Here is a 19974-nt window from a genome sequence, read left to right as displayed (position 1 = left end):
ATGCCGAGGAATAAACCTACCTAGGGAGACAAAAGACCTGTATGCCGAAAAGTATATAAGACACTGATGAAAGAAATCAAGGATGACATAAACAGATGGAGAAATGTACCATGTTCTTGGATTGGAAGAGTCAACATTGTGAAAAGGACTCTACTACCCAAAGCAATCTACAGATTCAGTGCAATCCCTATCAAATTACCAATGGCGTTCTTCACAGAATTAGAACCAAAAATGTTATGCTTTGTATGGAAACACAAAAGACCCCGAATAGCCAGAGCAATCTTGAGAAACAAAAACGGAGCTAAAACGTAGGAAAAACGCTCTTTGACATAAACCACAGCAAGATCTTCTCTGACCCACCTCCTAGAGTAATGAAAATAAAAGCAAAAATAAACAAATGGGATCTAATTAAACTTAAAAGCTTTTACACAGCAAAGGAAACCATAAACAAGACAAAAAGACAACCCTCAGAATGGGAGAAAATATTTGCAAACGAAGCAACAGACAAAGGATTAATCTCCAAAATACACAAACAGCTCATGGAGTGCAATATCAAAAAAACAACTGAATCAAAAAATGGGTGGAAGACATAAACAGGTATTTTACCAAAGAAGACATACAGATGGCCAGGAGGCACATGAAAAGCTGCTCAACATCACTAATTATTAGAGAAATGCAAATCAAAACTACAACGAGGTATCACCTCACACTGGGCAGAATGGCCATCATCAAAAAATCTACAAACAAGAAATACTGGAGAAGGTGTGGAGAAAAGGGAACCCTCTTGAACTGTTGGTGGGAATGTGAATTGATATAGCCACTGTGGAGAACAGTATGGAGGTTCCTTAAAAAACTAAAAATTGGGACTCCCCTGGTAGCGCAGTGGTTAAGAATCGCCTGCCAATGCAGGGGGCACAGGTTCAATCCCGGGTCCGGGAAGATCCCACGTGCCACAGAGCAGCTAAGCCCGTACACCACAACTACTGAACCTGTGCTCTGGAGCCCGCGAGCCACAGCTACTGAAGCCCTTGTGCCTAGAGCCCGTGCTCTGCAACAAGAGAGGCCAGCTCAATGAGAAACCCATGCACCGCATGAAGAGTAGCCCCTGCTCACTACCACTGGAGAAAACCCATGTGCAGCAACGAAGACCCAGTGCAGCCAAAAATAAATAATCATATCTTCAAAAAATGTATGGATGTACTAATTAAAAAAAAACCAAACTAAAAATAGAACTACCGTATGACTCAGCAATCTCACTCCTGGGCATGTAGCCTGAGAAAACCATAATTCAAAAAATACCTGTACCCCAGTGTTCATTGCAGCACTATTTACAATAGCCAGGACATGGAAACAACCTAAATGTCCAATGACAGATGAATGGATAAGGAAGATGTGGTACATATATGCAATGGAATATTAGCCATAAAAAGGAAGGAAATTGGGTCATTTGTAGAGATGTGGATGGACCTAGAGTCTGTCATACAGAGTGAAGTAAGCCAGAGAGAGAAAAACAAATATTGTATATTAACGCATATGTGTGGAATATAGAAAAATGGTAACAGATGAACCTGTTTTCAGGACAGGAATAGAGATGTAGAAATAGAAACCGATGTGTGGACACGGGGGAAGGGGAGGGGTGGGACGAATTGGGAGATTAGGGTAGACATATATACACTGCCATGTGTAAAATAGCTAGCTAGTGGGAACCTGCTGTATAGCACAGGGGGCTCAGCTCGGTGCTCGGTGACGAGCTACATGGGCAGGATGTGGGGTGGGGTGGAAGGGAGGTCCAAGAGGGAGGGGATATGTGTATACACATAGCTGATTCACTTCATTGTACAGCAGAAACTAACACAACATTGTAAAGCAATTATACTCCAATAAAAAAAATATTGAGTTTTATGACTCGTGAAACATGGTATATCTTTTTATTTACTTAAATTTTCTCTCAGCAGTAGTTTTCAGCATATACCTCTTTCACATCTTTTCCAAATGTATCCTTAATTATTTCATGTTTTTGATGCTATTATAAATTGTCTTATTATATTTTAATTTCAGATTGTTCATCACAGTTAATTAGAAATGCAATTGATTTTTTTTTTTTCTTTTTCTTTTTTGCGGTACACGGGCCTCTCACTGTTGTGGCCTCTCCCGTTGCGGAGCACAGGCTCCGGACGCGCAGGCTCAGCGGCCATGGCTCACGGGCCCAGCCGCTCCGCGGCATGTGGGATCTTCCCGGACCGGGGTACGAACCCGTGTCCCCTGCATCGGCAGGCGGACTCTCAACCACCGCGCCACCAGGGAAGCCCGCAATTGATTTTTTTATGTTGATCTTGTTTTGTTAAACTTCGCTTTTACCTCATTTATTTTAGGAGCTTTTTTTATAGTTGCCGAAAGATTTTCTTCCTAGAGGCCAAAAACGGTTTTAATTTTTCCTTTCTATTCTGATCCTTTTTATTCCTTTTTCCTTACTTGTTGCCCCAGCTAGAATCGCCAGTATAGTGTTGAGTAGAAGCGGTGAGAGCAGATATCCTTGTCTTGTTCCTTATCTTAGGGGAAGCCACTCAGTATTTCACTGTTAAGTGTGATGTTGGTTGTGAGCTTTCACACATGCCCTATATCATGCATGTTGAGGCAGTTCCTCTGTTTCGCATTTGTGGGAAGTTTTTATTAGGATTGGTTATTGGTTTTTGTCAAGTGCTTTTCCTGCAGCTATCACAGTGATCATATGAGTTTTCTTTTTAGTTGTTTATTTGATGAATTATATTGATTGACTTTCAAATGGTAAAGCAGCTGTACATTCCTGAGAGAAACCCCACTTGGTTATGATCTGTTATCCTTTTTATATATTATTTTGTTTAATTTGCTTACATTTTGTTTAGAATTTTTGCATTTATGTTTGTGAAGGATATTTCTCTTTCGTTTTCTTTTGTAATGTCATTATCAGGTTTGGCGTCAGGATCATTTTGGCCTCATTGAATGAGTTGGGAAGTATTTCCTCATTTTCAGTTTTCTAGAAGAGTTTCTCTAGTAATATTATTTCCTTTTAAAATGTTTGGTAGAATTTTCCAGTTCTGTGCTTTTCTAAGGCAGAAGCGTTATTTATAGGAGGCTTTTGAACAGCACATTCAGATTCTTTAATACCAATGAAGCAGTTCAGGTTTCCTCTTTCTTCCTGGGTGGACTTTGATCGTGGTTTTCAAGGAATTTATCTATTTTGTCTAAGTTCTTGAATATTTTGGCAAAAAGGTTGTAATATTACCCTATTATATTTTCAATATCTCTAGAATCTAGTAAGGTCATTTCTCTCATTCTTGATATTGGTAATTTGTGTCTTCTCTCTTTTTCCCTTATCAGTCTTGTTAGATTAAATATTTGGGATTAAATATTTTTAAACACTGTGAATGCTAAATAAAACCTTTCTTCAGGTTTGTATGTAGCTTATGGGCCACCCTTTGTCTGTCAAGTCTTAAAGGAAACAAGTGACCGAAAAATACTGAACCAGGTTCCCGTTCAAGCGTAGAGTCAATAGCTAGACAGTATCAAATATACAAAACCTCAGGGAATATAACATCTCTGAGCCTATTTTGAAAAATAAATTTAATGGTAAAGTTAAGCCATCTAAGAGAGAATTCAAAATGACTCAAGAAGCATCTTGGTGAAAGAAGTCAGAATAAAGATTAAATTCTTTAAATATGGAACGAATCCTTGACAACTATGAGAATTATAACTACAGAATAGTATTAAAATGTTATAAACTTGGGCAAAGTAAAAGTAATAATATAAGAAAGCAAGAGGAAGCAGGGACTAGTGAACTATGTGAATCCATATTAACAAAAATTAAATATTAATATAATACACTAAGCTTTTAAGATTTTCCCTGACCTTTTTTTTTTTTTTTTTTTTTTTTTTTTTGCGGTACGCGGGCCTCTCACTGTTGTGGCCTCTCCCGTTGCGGAGCACAGGCTCCGGACGCGCAGGCTCAGCGGCCATGGCTCACGGGCCCAGCCGCTCCGCGGCATGTGGGATCTTCCTGGACTGGGGCACGAACCTGTGTCCCCTGCATCGGCAGGCGGACTCTCAACCACTGCGCCACCAGGGAAGCCCTTCCCTGACCTTTTTATTCTTCTCCTCCTTCTTCTTTTGTAAATGAATGGTAGCCTTTTTCTTTCCTTTAATTCAAGAGAAATCCATTTAGTATTTTCATTGTGGCATATATAGCATAATCACATTGTAATAGAATTATATCCATATTTGTAGCCTTTTCTATGTATGTATAGAGTTTCAGAATGATTTTTCCCTGCTCATAATGGAGATTATTTCTTAGGGGTATGGCTGTGGCTAAATCTGTTTACTTTTTTTGTTATGCTTTTCGATATTGCTTGAATTACTTACAAGAAGCCTGCATGCTTTCACCAGTTGGTATATTCTCACTGTTCTTAAGATAAGTATCTTGCTGTCAGAATTTAGTGTTCTTAGATTATGTTACAGTTTTACATTTTGTTCTAATTATACTAAACCCTGTAGAATAATGTGGATAATATGACATATAAACACTTCATTTTCCCCTCATATTTGAATTTAATCTTTATATTTTTATTATGAAATTCAACTTGTTCATTCAGCCTTTTGAGTAATAATGTCCCATTTGAATCCTCTTTCCTGGAAAATTACTCTATCAGTCCGGGAAACAGGAAGCTCTTTTGATTTCTCAAATAAAAGCAATTTAATTGAGGCAGTTGGTTTCTAACACAGGTGTTAGAAAGGCTAAGAAAACAAAAGGGAGGGGGTTTGGAGAAGCAGCAGGAAGAATGGGTAATGCCTGAGGGTCAGAAGCTTGTGTCACTCTGGGCTGGAGCCCACAAGCTGAGACCTGCTGCCGCACTGGTGAGCTGCTACCGTCGATTCTGGATCTCCAGGGCGGTGCTGCTTTAATCAGGGGTGGCATCATCTGCGGGGTTCTGTTTCTTTCTGTGCCCTGTCCCTGCTGCTGTTACAGCGGCTGCCAGCATCTGACGGTCACCTGCTTCTGACTTGCTCCGCTTTCTGATCTCCCACCAGAAAAAAGGCAGAACTGACAGGAAGCCAGCCTGCAGGGGAGCCTCCCAGATGCGGGGCGTAGCGGACAGGGCAGGACAGGACTGAGGCCTGGGCAGCTCGGTTAACGTGAAGTTAAATTCGTGTGTATAAGCAAGCCGTAGATGTCTGTAGTTGTGAAAGCTAGGCTTTCTGTTTATAGTCCTTAAGAACTTCAAAAACGTATCCAGAATACTTTTTAATCACCAAAATGATTAATAATCTTGTGAGCGATGTAGGAATGGCAGCATGACATGTTTATCTGGATACAGTCCTATCCCTAATGGATACACATTGGATAAATGCTTTTCCCCCTCATTATCAGCAGTGGTTGGGAATACTAGCACTCTTGTCATCTCTCACGAAGACTGAGAGATGGAATTTTGAATATCAGGGGATTTAATACTTCCTTTACCAGCCTCCTCACACACACACCCCCTTGTTATCTCTGTTCCAAAATGTCCAGGGGATTACAGTCCTTGTTCTAATGTGGAAGTACAAAGCAGTGGTGAACCTAAATCTGTTACCTTGTTCACAATTGCAAGTGTAGCTCATCCTTCTTAGAGGAAATATATTAAGAAACATCAACTTATCTAAACTTTAAAATCGTGACAATGTTTCTGACTTTCCATTAAAACTTGAACAGATGTGCCATTCTATTCACATTTATCTATACTTGTCCATAGAAGATGATCTTAAAATTGCTTATTAGCTTTGGAAACCTATATTTGTATGCTTTTATATATATTAAATTTCCATCTATGTAAATGGTTATATTTGATATTCTAAACATTTGTGTTCATTCACTCAAATAATGTGATGTGTCAAGTAACAGATTCTCTGAGAACCAAGTTTCTATTTACAAATTTGCCCTCAACACATTGGAGTACCACAGAGGAAGCTCAGTTCCCAGGCATAAACGGTGTGCTTGGGAGACAAATCACCTTCAAGATAACCCCCTGTAATGCCCAACTCTTAACCATATTCTGACCTTCATTCCTTCTTATATAAAAATATCTGGAGTTGCCTGTATCTGGACGTGGAGGGATTTGAGGATGTGTCTGTGATCGTTATCAGTAGGTGAGGAGGAAAAGCTTGCTCAAGGAAAGAGCAGTTCTTCGAGATCTCCCCCAATGTGTCAGGCCCTTCTTGAAGGAGTAGTAAAGACACTAGCCAAACCGCAGACGTGGCAGGAGGGCAGGGCTTAGATGAGCTGGGACAGCGCAACCTGTTTCTGAGTCTAGAGGGAGTGCCTTTCCAGGGCATAGCAGAGGAGGAATTCCTCTCAGACAGAATTACTTCTTTCATACTCACTCCCAAACAAAGGAGTATCTGAAAACAAAGTGTCTTTGGAACACATCCTTGTTCATTAATGGAAGAACTGTAATTAAGCTTCATCCATCCAGGTAGAAGTGGAATATAGTCCATTCTTTCCTTCTTACCCTCTGCTCCCTTTTCTCTGCTAGAAATATCTTGTCTCATGTAATTGTAGTATAGTCATGCTGTGTGTTGTCATTTTATCTTGTAGTTCTCTTTAAGGTTTTCTTATTGTACATATTTATCTATTTCAGTGGGAGAACTGAAGTCCAGTCAGTTCAATATGGCAAAGAAAAGGCAAATAAAGACAGGGTGTTTGCAAGGTAAGCCACTTCTAATTCAGTGTCTGGATTTTTTTTAAAGCAAGGTTAAAATTGCTAAAAACTCTTTTTCCAAATATGATTACAGAATTATCACATGATTCCTTCTTTAATTAAATGATAAATTATGTTGAGCGAATAATGAAATAGTTTGTCTAGCTTACTCAATCAGGTTTTTTTTAGTGGACCAAGGATTGTAACCCTGACTAGGCAGAATCAAGTATTATATTATTAATATAACATTTTGTTGGAAGGCTTGCTTCCCTTTTGTTAACATTTTTGAGAAACATAGTGACTCATCTCATATATTACCCAGCCCATTTCTTCTTTCTTTAAATCATATTGTTAAGAAATAAGTTGCTTTTTATTTGGGTGCTATTTTGTTATCTTCATTTTTTAAGATCTGTTAATAACCAGTTTGCTTTTCAACCAGTGAGATGACATGATCAGATTTATGGTTTAGAAAATAGTTTTATAAGCAAGTATAGAGAATGAATTAGAAGTAAGGCTGGGTACCCAGAGACCGGTTAGGTTATTGCAGTAATCCAAATGAAAATAACAAAGGTCTGAACTAAAACATTGACAGTGAAGTGGTTACTAGGGAACAAATTTGAGGAGCTTATTTTGCGAGTGGAACAGGCACAAGTTGTTGACCCGTTGGTGGAGGTGTGTGAGAGACAGGAGTGTCTGGAGAGACTTGTCAGCTTGGAGTGACATAAAATGGACAGGGGCTACAGGAGAGAACAGACTCGTAATAGAAGACGTTAAATTGGCACAGGTCTAGTTTGAGATGCCGGAGCAACGATCTAACCAGATTGTCCAATAGATGATTGAAAACTCAGCCAAGAGCTCTGGCGAGGGAGAGTGACCAGATTGGTGGCAGCTGATCTTTACTGAAGACCTACTGTGCCGAGCATTGTTTCAGGCCTTGGGAACACAGTGAAGAACAAATAACCCCTCTTAGTCTCATGGAGGCTGCACTCTGATTGGTGGAGCAGGCGCCTCATATAGTGAGGGCTGAGGCAGGGAAGGCCCTGGGCCGGAGCCAGTAGTGGGCAGGGTGCGCATGGCAGTGATCCAGGAGATGGCTAGACAGGCAGGCAGCGGCCGGAGTCTGTGTGGCCCTGTGCTGGGAACAGTGAGGACTTAGGATTGTAAATGGAGGCCCGGGGGACTGGGGGCATGGGAGGGATATAAACTGACTTGCATTTTTAAAATGTGGTAGAGTTCTTGTGCTTTAGAGTGATAAACTGAAGTATCTACAAGTATCGTATGGTTTCTGGGATTTGCTTCAGAATAATTGGGGGGCGAGGTGAAACAGGATTCTCATGATGATGCCGTTGAACCTGGGGCCTGAGTACACAGGGTTTATCAAACTCTTCTTTCTACTTCTGTTTATATTTGAAATGTTCCAAAATAAAAAGATGGGGGAGGGTGGGAGATTAGCCTGGCTGCTGGGATAGAATCACTCTGTGGGGATGTGAGTGGAAGAGGGTGACCAGTTAATCTCATAATGGCTAATGCTTATTTTGTACTTACCTGTGCCAGGCAGTTTTTGTATATTAACTCACAACCCCCAAACTCAGTGAGGTAATAAATCCATTACAGATGAGAAAACTGAGCGAGTTTGAATAATTTACCTGAGATTGTACGGAGAGTGAGGGATGCAGCAAGATTCTAACCAGGCATCCCAGGTTCTTACCCACACTTTTAACCTCTGTGCGGTAGTTTTTGCTGTTCTGCGTGAGAAGCTTGACTCCTTCCCTGTCTCACATGTGAAAGATGATCCCGTTTATTGTCTGTCTCCTTCACTAGGTAGGATGTCAGCTCTAGGAGGACGGGAGTTTGTCTGTCTTAATTCACCACAGTAGCCACAGTTCTCTAATGAGTGGGGTATGGTAGATGTTTTTTAAATGAAGCAGTGTATTTTCAGTGAAAATAGCTTAGAGAGGGTGAGTCCTTAAAGAGGTCATGAGCTTAGAGTCTGCTGCCAGTGGAGGCCTGAGAGTTTTAATAAATGAGAAGTGGAGAATTTTGCTTTTGACTTTAATTTTGCTCTTAGTCTTTGTCCGAAAGACCTCCTGCTTTGTGTTTCTAGGGTAAAAAGCTGCTGTTTTTTTCTTTCCTCCAAAAGCAGAAACTGCTTTATTGCTCCACAAGTGATGGCTCATTTTTTTTAAAGCTCCAACAATGCCAAATAACATAAAGAAAAATCGTAGGGCTTCCCTGGTGGCGCAGTGGTTGAGAGTCCGCCTGCCGATGCAGGGGACACGGGTTCGAGCCCTGGTCCGGGAAGATCCCACATGCTGCGGAGCGGCTGGGCTCGTGAGCCATGGCCGCGGAGCCTGTGCTCCGCAACGGGAGAGGCCACAACAGTGAGAGGCCCGTGTACCGCAAAAAAAAAAGAAAAAAGAAAAATCGTTACCCCCAACACAATCATTTAAAATTGTTTTGTATTTACTATTCAAGATTTTGCCATGTATATACTCACAGAGATATTGATATGTATGTCTATATTTTGTTTTAAACATTGTTTCATACTTTTTGTTGCTTGTTTTTATCACTTAGCATATCATAGGAATTTTCTTCGATGTTGAAAAATCTGCAGTCATTCATGTCAGTAAATCTTAAACACTTAAGTCCTTTTATCCTGAGCTGTAGATTTAATTGCAAGATCCTTCCCTTCGTCCTGCCACCGGTCCGCGTGCACAGTCAGAGTCATTTCTGGGGCTGAGGCTGTGCCAGCACTGTGCCTGGAATGCTTGTAAAAATAAAAAACAAATAATATTACAAGTTCCTTGGAGTAAGGACATTTGAAACAAAAAAATCATTAGAACATGATTTTTTATGTGTTTGAATAATAAAATTTACTTGGGTTTTTTTTTTTTCCCCTTCATTCCTGGCTTACCCTCATCCTGATTTGTCTATGAATGATCTCTCCAATCAGAAAATTGTCAATGAAAAATGCCTTGATGTAGGAAAGATTTCACTGGTCAGGGCATATAGCATTTTGCTGTGATAAGTTTAACTTGAATTTGAATGATGTAATTCATTTCAGCATTTGTTCGAAAAAGTTTTGAAGTTGATTTATTTTGGCTTTATTTTTAGATTTATTGAGGGAAATATTGTCAGTTTCTCTATTAAATATAAATCTTGGTGTCATATTAGTGGCTTGGTTATTTCAGAAGGGAGAAAGAAAGAAAGTAAAAACACAGAGATGTCTGCCCCAATAGATACAGCTACTGAAATTACTCAAATTCCTCCTTTCCACAGTCATACTTTTTTTTTTTTTTTGCTGTACGCGGGCCTCTCACTGTTGTGGCCTCTCCCATTGCGGAGCACAGGCTCCCGACGCGCAGGCTCAGTGGCCATGGCTCACGGGCCCAGCCGCTCCACGGCATGTGGGATCTTCCCAGACCGGGGCACGAACCCGTGTCCCCTGCATCGGCAGGCGGACTCCCAACCACTGCGCACCAGGGAAGCCCTCATAGATACTCTTGTTTCCAGTTTGAAAGTATTAAGGACCTGTACAAAGGTAAAATGTACAGTAAAATGTTAATTTGAAACCATTTTCCTTGAAATTGCTCTTGAGAAAGGAATAGTTTACTTCCTATCAACTTTGTTTTAACTTAAAATGTACATATTTATTCTAGTTCTTAGTACTATAACTTTTTTGCAACACTCCTTTCAGACTTGTTAAAATCAAAGTAAATATTTTTCTGATTCTTCTGTTAAAATAGCACCATAACAAAATACTTGCACTTTTTTATTCTTTTCCTAACAAGAAGCTTAACTTTTTGTCTTGCTTGATATTTGTAAAAATACTGAACATGATTTCATAACTAGTTCTACTGTAACATGATATCCTAATATGAATACCAAGTCATAGGTGTGTTTATATATTAATGTTAATATCACATGCAAATGACTTCCTTTATTTATATGTGTAAATGCTTTAATATTTTGAGCATATCAGATTTTGAAAGATATACAGATAGTTACACCTGCATCTTACTAGTTCATTTTTTTTTCCAGAGCAGTTCCCAATGCATTTTATTTTATTTTATTATTTATTTGTTTTAAATTTAATATTTAAAAAAATTTTTTTTAAATTTTATTTTATATTGGAGTATAGTTGATTAACAGTGTTGCGTTAGTTTCAGGTGTACAGCAAAGTGATTCAGTTACACATATACAAGTATCTTCATTTTCAAATTCTTTTTCCATTTCTGTTATTACAGAATATTGAACAGAACTCCCTGTGCTATGCAGTAGGCCCTTGTTGGTTACCTATCTATCTATCTATATATCTATTTATTTATTTGGCTGCACCGGGTCTTAGTTGTGGCATGTGAACTCTTAGTTGCGGTATATGGGAGGTAGTTCCCTGACTAGGGATTGAACCCAGGCCCCCTGCATTGGGAGCGTGGAGTCTTAGCCACTGGACCACCAGGGAAGTCCCTGGTTATCTATTTAAAATATAGCAGTGTGTACATGGGAATCCCAAGCCCCAGTCTATCTCTCCGCCCCCACTTTTCTCTGCCTGGTAACCTTAAGCTCATTTTCTAAGTCTGTGAGTTTGTTTCTGTTTTGTAAATAAGTTTATTTATATCATTTTTTTTAAGGTTCCACATATAAGTGGTATCATATGATATTTGTCTTTCTCTGTCTGACTTACTTCACTTAGTATGATAGTCACCAGTCAGATAGTTCTTCATTTTATATATGCATTATTAAAATGTGAAATTGTTTAACAGGTTATCTTATAAAACAAATATGCATTATTCAGTGAGTAGTAGAGATAAAATTCCAATATGATGGGCCCCAAATAACTTCCTGTTTCTTTTGTTGTGCTGGAATTGTCTGAATCTACTTTGAAATAATAAGTCATCATCTAGGACAAGTACTGTTTTAATGATCCCATTAGCTCTGAAAGACTAAGCTTTTCTGGGATTGTGATGATCTGATGCATATCTATCAAAATACCCTAATGGTTTTAGCAATTATTAAATTATTCTGTTAGAGTATTAGAGAATTCTAGAATTCTTGTCCACTCCTTGGAATTTTAGTTGGCAGTATAAATAGTTAGAAAAGATTTCTCCTTAAACTTCTTATGTAAGGTTGTTTTTTTCAGCAATAATAAATGTTAACTTATTTTTCTGATACATCAACTCTTTGAATTGCTTTCAGACTTTTTCAGTTATCATATAATATCTAAGAAGAAAGCAAAAGAATGTTCCCATGCAACAGAAAAATAAGGTGCCATGGTCAGAAAATAAATTTACCACATTGCAAACACTGATGAAGTGTGGTATTTTTTTCTCTGAAGTTTCCACACTCAACAGGAAACATAGACAGCAAGCTTGAGTGGGTGGGTCTCTGAGGTTAAAACTGTTAATAAAATACCTTGAAATTTAGTTTTAAATGCAAAGCATTTCCAACCATGTTTAGTTTATTAACAACAGTAAAGTGTTCTGATGCTTTGTATTAGGTGAGTATAACTGGATTTTTTTCCTCCTTCAAATGACTCTTTCCCTCTTTTAGAAAATGAAAATAGTTGATCTCCTGACTGTGGCTAGTGAACTCACTTAAACAGTTTACATTTAATAATCCAATATGTGAGTAATCTGTTTACTAACATTAATAGAAGAGCCATAAATGCTGTTTATTTTAATAATCTTTACTTCATTTAAAAAATCTAATGCATGAGATAATATACTTTATTTTATTGTGACTGATGAGGTGGTTAGACTAAATGGTATCCTGACTTGTCTTCAAATCAGAAAATCCTGTAATTTAAACTCATGGTAATGGGAAATGTTTATGTTTTAATGACTTCAGATTCACTTATGAAAAATGAAATCTGACTCAATGACTTTTTAAAAAAATTGATAACATTACATCTCTTTTAGAAAATGTTCAATGTTCTTAAATTAAGGAGATGTCAGTCAACTATATTTCAATTTAAAAATAAATAAAAGAAAAAAAAGCAACATCATTAGGCCAAACTAAAAAGATTTTAGCTATGAATACATGAAATGATAGGGCATTTGTGTGCTTTAGATTCAGAAGTAATTTAAGTTACTTGTGGTTTAGTAAAATGAATAAACTAAAACATTCCACTGAAAATGTAGATACTCATAGATCATTTCAGAAGGTAGGGAAGGACCGTAGGAGCATACATTTTACTAGTAAATTTTGATATTTAGATGTAGAAACTTAAGTGGTTTGTCTGTGGGAAGGTCAAAGCTAGGATTGATGGTCCCCACTCATTGTTTTTTTTTTTTTTAAATAAATTTATTTATTTATTTTTGGCTGCGTTGGGTCTCTGTTGCTGTGCACAGGCTCTCTCTAGTTGCGGTGTGCGGGCTTCTCATTGCAGTGGCTTCTCTTGTTGCGGAGCACAGGCTCTAGGCGCACAGGCTTCAGCAGTTGTGGCACACAGGCTCAGTAGTTGTGGCTCGTGGACTCTAGAGCACAGGCTCGGTACTTGTGGTGCACGGGCTTAGTTGCTCCGTGGCATGTGGGATCTTCCCTGACCAGGGCTCAAACGCGTGTCCCCTGCATTGGCAGATGGATTCTTAACCACTGCACCACCAGGGAAGCCCCCCCACTCATTGTTTTAATGCTTCCTACTATGTATGTAAATTTTCTTGAGTACTCGTGGTCAGTGTTACCATGCTTTGTAGTTTAGTCTGTTTGTATGTGCTTCAGTGAGTTATTACTGAAATATAAAACGGTCTAAGTTTAGAAGCTGATATATTATGTGTTTTTATGTAATTTGCTTAATTCATTGTATTAACCTTCATATGAACTCTGCATGTCAAAAAGCTAGGCATTTAAATAGATATCATGTATTTTCCATGAACTTTGGCCACTTTTTGAATTTGCATAAAAAATGACTTCAGTTGCTAATTCACCTAAAATTCTAAGGGTTTTTGACCTCAGTAAGGATCAATATCTTTTCTGAAAAGATCATTTACTCTCTTTATCACTATAATAACTTGACAATATACAGGTTAGAAAACATACGCTACTCCCCACCGTGAGACAAAGTAATTAACCTTCCAAATGTTTCCTAAAGAAGAAAAGAAAAGAAAAAAACCCACTGACCTACTGTATATAAAAGGGGAAAATTTATAAATAAAATATACACAATTATCATTTTTATCTTGTCCTCATTGAGGCAGAGGGCCAGGGTTTAGGTTTAAGGACACTCAGGAGATGATGTGTTAGGAATTGTTTAAAACACCACAAGATAAGCTCAAGTCCCAGAGACGCTGGGACAGAGACAGACAATGTCTAAAATATAATGTTGGCAGTATCTGGGAAAACTTGATAGCCAACGATTCCATTGTTTTTTTTCTTTCGTCTTTCTTTCTTTGTTTCTTTCGTTTTTCTCCTCTTCCCTATTCTCTTTCCTACTTTTTCTTGCCTTCTTTCTTCATATAAAGCAGATTTCCTTTCTTAGGCAATTGTTTGGTAAGTAGCCTCCAAATGCATTAATTTCTTGTAAATAAACGTGTTGTGTTTACTCATCTAGAATATGATGTATTAAGACAAACTGTAAGGTTTGGTACATAGTTTGGGGTAAAAAATAAAATTTTTTGCATATTATTTAAATTATTACTCCAGATCCCCAAGTAAGCCCTTGGCACGGAAATTAATGGATTGGGAAGTAGTAAGCAGGAATTCACTGTCTGATGACAGGTTGGAAACACAAAGCCTTCCATCGCGATCCCCACCTGGCACTCCAAATCAGTAAGTACATCAGGTGTACGTTTTGCTAATTTCTAAATGTTTGGCTGTATGTTTCCATTGCCTGAAGATTATAATATGTAAAATTAAAATTTTTCAGTTAGACATGATTTTCGTTGCTCCAAGGCATTATTTCCTCTCAGCCTGGAGCTCAGTGTGTAAGCAGAGCATGACATAAAGATGCTCACTTAACTACAAAGCTGACTTCCACAGTCAGGGTCACTAGCCAATATATCAAGGCCTATTAGTAGACTTAAAATCTGGGAATATGGTTGTAGCTGACATAAGTCTTTTCCATATGTATCTCCAGCATAATTTCGAGGAGAGTGCATATTATTTGAACATGCTAAGTGTTGTGATTCTCTTGCTGAAGCTCCTACCCTGCTTCTGCTGTGCCAGTGTCTGTGGTCTAGGAAAAGGGATTTCCAGCCTCAGTTCCCACCAGCTCAGCCATAGCTCAGCTGAGAAGCACATGTTACTCAGCACTTACTGTGTATGCACTTCATCCTAGCATTTCTCACAAAAGCTGGATGCTTGGGTGTAGGTAGTAATAATAAGATAATAAATGTGTACTGGCCAAAGATGTTATCTTAATTTCATAATGTTAACAAGTGTGTTGTATGTATTATATGTATGTGATTAAGATAATGATAACAAAATGAATGTCACCATACTGACCGTCCTTGTTAACCCAAAAGGTTGATATAAGAAATATTTGAATTTTGGCATGGAATATAATATTTAAAGAAGTCTTCCTCTGGACATATTTCATACACATTCATGTTCAATAAATGTGCACTAAATTCTACAAGTTGTTTCACTGATGGGTGTTTGTCAGCTTAAGAGTAAATTCCTACCATATTGGAAGTAAAGTGTGTGCACAAACAGCTTGGTTCACAGCAGGTTACCTAATAGCTAGGTGTCTTCGTCACTACTTAGAAACACAATAGACTCAAAAGTTTGTGCAGTGTCTTGCTAATTGCAGAGTGCTAAGCCATCTTTTTTATAATAGACTGCATATAAATTCAAAGGCTAATCAGCTTGTTGGAGAAGATCCAGAACCTTCTTTCTCTGGTCCCTTTTCCAGCCAGCCGTTCCTTATTTGTTACCAGTACCCCACTAAACAATTACAGCAAATTATGGAAGACACATCAAATTTAAACCAGATGGTTGAATTAATTAATTGTCACTAACTCTGATCAGACTTTCTGTTAATGAAACAATTTTATGTATGATATGAAGAAAATTGTTCTTTCCCTAAATCCTAAAGTGACTGTGTCACTTATGAAGATGGAAATATGGTATTCAGTATCTCTAGTCTTAGAAATTATAGAAAATCCCATAAATAAAAGTATTTATTAAAGGGTTAAAAAAGAATTCAGACCAGAGGATATTTCTGAATTATTGGGTTCTCTCCTTTTATTTTGTAAATGCTGATTAAGACGCACATTTGTAGTGACTGAAACCTAGAAACATTAAGGTTGGTGGGGATAATAGATGATTGAAATAGATGAAGTTCCCGTGGCAGATTGCTAACTCTAGCTCAGATCTTTTGACTTCCTATTCTGTGTTTTTTCTGTTTATACCATAGTGTCTTTGTCAGAGACTCAGCTTAGTAAAATGTGGTCAGTCTTAAAAACACACACCCACTTTCTACTGCAATCATATAAGAAAGAAACTTGAACATACTGAGTTACAGTACATTTTTACTCAGTTTTTGTTCCTCTTCTCGTAGTCGAAATTCTGCATTCACCCAAGAGGGAACCAGGTTACGGCCGTCTTCAGTGGGCCATTTGGTCGGCCACGTGGTTCACACCTGCCCCGGCGAGGCGTTCGTGAGGCATCGGTCTCCATCTTCCACGCAAGCTAACAGCATTGTGTTGGAATCGTCTCCGTAAGGCCTTTTTGCATTTAGCTTCCTTTTTATGAGGAATAATGCCCCAAATTGTTTCATTTGAAATAATCTGGGAAATTATAGTATTTGATACAAGACTTTATGTGATGTTTTAAAAATTTATATATTTGTAAATGTGCTTATTTGTTCCTGAAGGTCTTGGTGACCCCCACCCCACAAAATCGCTGCTATTATTTTGTTGGCTCTGTATATTCTTGAACTTTTAGTGCACATTGTTACATATTTCTGTAGATAAATGCATCACTGTGGTCAGGCAGTAAGGTGATGAAAGGTAGAGTTTTCTTAATATTTTTCAGGAAGGGAACCATAAGGATGAATAGACAGTGTTGGGGAGATGAAGTAGCAAGGGAGAACATCACATTGAAAATAAGTTACAGAACGTGTGCACACCTCATTCTAAAATTCACTCCTGTCTCATTACAAGTTGATGCATAAATTAAACTTCATAATTCAGTATATCAGTTTAGTGCACAACATACTTACCTCACATTAATAGGCAGTCTTGATTTATTGGTTCATACAATACAGTTAGTTCATATGCAAGTAAAAATACAGTGCAAGAGTTAGAAAAAAAGTAAAATACTTTATAAGATACATAGGTAGGTAAGAGGATTCATTAATTGCTGAGGAGGAAAAAGGGGTTTCAGATACAGTGAGCGTGATGCGGGTTGAAGAAAGGGTGGGTCTGAGTGACGGAGAGCAGGTGGAGTGGCCAGCACAGCAGCTGTAGGTGCTCCAGGAAAGCGCGCCTGGTCTGTAGGAGCGACTGCTGTCCTCTGTGGGCGCCAGCAGGGAAGGCGGCCAAGCTGTCGGTACCAGTGGGCGTTTAGTCTGGCTAACGTGTATCTGGGTGAAAGATTTGGATTGTGTGTGGACATTTTAAAGGTTGGAGGAATAGAAAACTATACACTGCACAGTGACACCTGTGGAGCATGGGTGGACAGGAGTTAGGATTGGTGGAAGTTTAATGTTATATTACTTTAAAAATTATAACTCTAAACTTTTTGATTTTTAATAAGCATGTATTTTCTACTTCTAAAACTTTAAAAAGTACAGTAATTAAAGACGTGCTTGAAATGTTAACTGATTAAATTTTCAAATGACATGCTTTCGGCACATGAAAGCCGACCACTTGGAGGAATCACAAAGTCCGTGTCATCACAGACAGAACGGTGTCACTCCTGGGGCCTGACCACATGATCTCAGTCTAGTTTTTGTAGAGCCCTTTCCGTAGAGCCCATACACATCTGCCTATGCATACAATTGAGTATTTCCTTTCATAAATTTTATAGATTCACAAACCCCCCAAATCACTTACCTCTTCAGAATACCTTTGTTCTCTTTTCCTGACCTGAAGTGGAGGAGGAGGTTCAGGATAGGTTGGAACCATGCAGAGTTTTTCTTCCCCTGCCCAGTCCACCAGAATTTCAAATGCTTGGGCCTTCTCTTTGGACATCTGTTTTTTTTTTGTTTTTTTTTTTTTGCGGTACACGGGCCTCTCACTGTTGTGGCCTCTCCCGCTGCGGAGCACAGGCTCCGGACGCGCAGGCTCAGCGGCCATGGCCCACGGGCCCAGCCGCTCCGCGGCATGTGGGATCTTCCTGGACCGGGGCACGAACCCGTGTCCCCCGCATCGGCAAGCGGACTCCCAACCACTGCGCCACCAGGGAAGCCCTGGACATCTGTTTTATGAAGCTTAAGTATTTGTATTCAGTTTTGAATCTATAACACTGCATTGGAAATTCAGCCAATCCTCACCTTAAGAATAATGAGAGAGTTCTGAAAAGACAAGCTTAATGGTAAACTAATAAAAATAACTTACATTGGTAGCTTACAGTCAGCTTTTTCATAAATTATCTCATTGTTGTATTCAAGAGAACTCAATAAAATAGGAAAGCTATATAGCCCCCCTTTACAGATGAGAGAGCCACACTAACAGCATTTGTCCCAATTTATAGAGCTAAAACTCGGGTTTTCTTACCTGAGCCACTCTGTAGAACTGTGTATCCTGGACAAGGCTTTGTTGATTTTTTTTTTTTCAATTTAGAGGAAATATTTTTCAACTTGGAATCCATAGATTTTAGTTTTACATTGGCCAAATGTGAAAAGAATGCAAACAATATGTTGGATTAAGCACAGAGCATTTCAACGTAGCACAATACATTGAAATTGATGTTGCGATATCTCACCAGTTTCCTGCTCTTTGAGGGAGTCCAGGGGCGTTCAGGTGAGCCTGACTTCAGGCACTGGGTGAGCTTGCCCACTTCCCAAGGAGAAAACGCTATTAATTCGCAGGTGTGTTTACTGTGGAAGCAAACAGGAGGCTGTTGTACTGCTTAAAATTACTGTTTGTAGGCAGGGATGATTGAGATTACATCCTACCATTTCCTTCCTTTCTTTAAATGATCCACAGAAAATTAGACTGTTTTTAGTTTGTGATTTTTCTGAGATAAACATTAGCCCTAAATTAATTTTAAAATACTTAACAGATTAAAAAATAAATAAATTCCCACCACAATGCTAAGACGTAACAGGGAAGCTCAGGTATTTCTACAAAATAATTGCAAAGTGTGTGAGTGGGATGGATACGGTTTTATTTTTTATTATGATACAGATTGCTAACAGCTGCAACAGAGAACTGTTTTGAGTGCAGAGGAAGCTGCCTCACTGGTCACCTTGAAGCACTCATGAGGAAACTTACAGCCACCTGGACTGAAACAAGTCAGGAAAGCTTTGGCCCACCTGGCTTGATTGACAGTTTTAACAACCATTTATCTGTTGTATGTTTGAAGTGTGGATATCTGGTTGAACACAGAGAGGAATTCCCCATGTTCTCAACTTCACCCTTCAGTTCCTAGTCACCAGAGACTATGCAGATTTCATAATCCTCAAATGTTAAATCCAGTTCCCTGAGCTATTCTTTCCTAGACTGTCCCGTTCCAGTCTTATCTTTATCCAACCGAATCAATTCCTTTTGCTTCGTCCTGAAAGCTTTGCCTCCCCTCTGCCCCTCTGAGCTACTGGCACTGATAACTTCACCTGCAGGCTCAGCGTAACCCAACTCCCATGCCAGCCTTGATCAGGTCTAGTGATATATCATGGACCATGCAAATACTAGGCTGCTGTAGGACAAGGAAATAAGAGAAGCAAAGGGGGTGGAGTGGAAGGAGTGTTGAGCCATGGGGCCTCAGAGGGCGCACCCTGTTAGATGCTGTACCTGTGGTGGCAGGACTAAGCACGGATCCCTGGGCTGCTGCTCTGCAGCGTACTTACCTGCAGTCCACCTCTGGCAAAAGCCTCCCTTACTTGCAGTTGGGAGCTGAGGTCAGAGACTTGGACTTTGGCTGAAACCAGGAATCTCAGGTCTGGGACCTTGGTTCTGGAGTAGATTCCTACTGATAGAATAATATGACATTTTCAGTTCTGTTCTATTAATCATATCCCCGGGAGTTTCTATGCACTTTAATTGCCTTGAGCATCAATTAGTAATCAGTCTGAAATGGTGTTTACTTTGAAATACTCTGAATGTCACTATAAATTAGCCAAAGTATCAAGAAGCCTGAATTTTGAACCAGAATTTTATCTGTA

General features: G+C 38.9%; 1 protein-coding gene across 1 annotated transcript in view; it reads left to right on the top strand.

Moving 5' to 3' along the window:
- Positions 1 to 19974, top strand: part of PTPN4 (protein tyrosine phosphatase non-receptor type 4) — a gene marked incomplete at its 3' end in the record, with an annotated part of 144046 nt that overhangs the window by 84772 nt on the left and 39300 nt on the right. The window contains exons 12-14 of the mRNA XM_082682078.1: positions 6648 to 6716; positions 14349 to 14474; positions 16207 to 16365. Coding sequence (XP_082538204.1) covers positions 6648 to 6716; positions 14349 to 14474; positions 16207 to 16365 — 354 coding nt within the window. The remainder of the gene's footprint in view (positions 1 to 6647; positions 6717 to 14348; positions 14475 to 16206; positions 16366 to 19974) is intronic.

Source organism: Grampus griseus (assembly GCF_964374135.1).
Source record: "Grampus griseus genome assembly, contig: HAP1_SCAFFOLD_50, whole genome shotgun sequence".
Classification (NCBI taxonomy): domain Eukaryota; kingdom Metazoa; phylum Chordata; class Mammalia; order Artiodactyla; family Delphinidae; genus Grampus; species Grampus griseus.
Note: the sequence above shows the minus strand (reverse complement) of the source record. Positions and strands in the feature narration are given on the sequence as shown.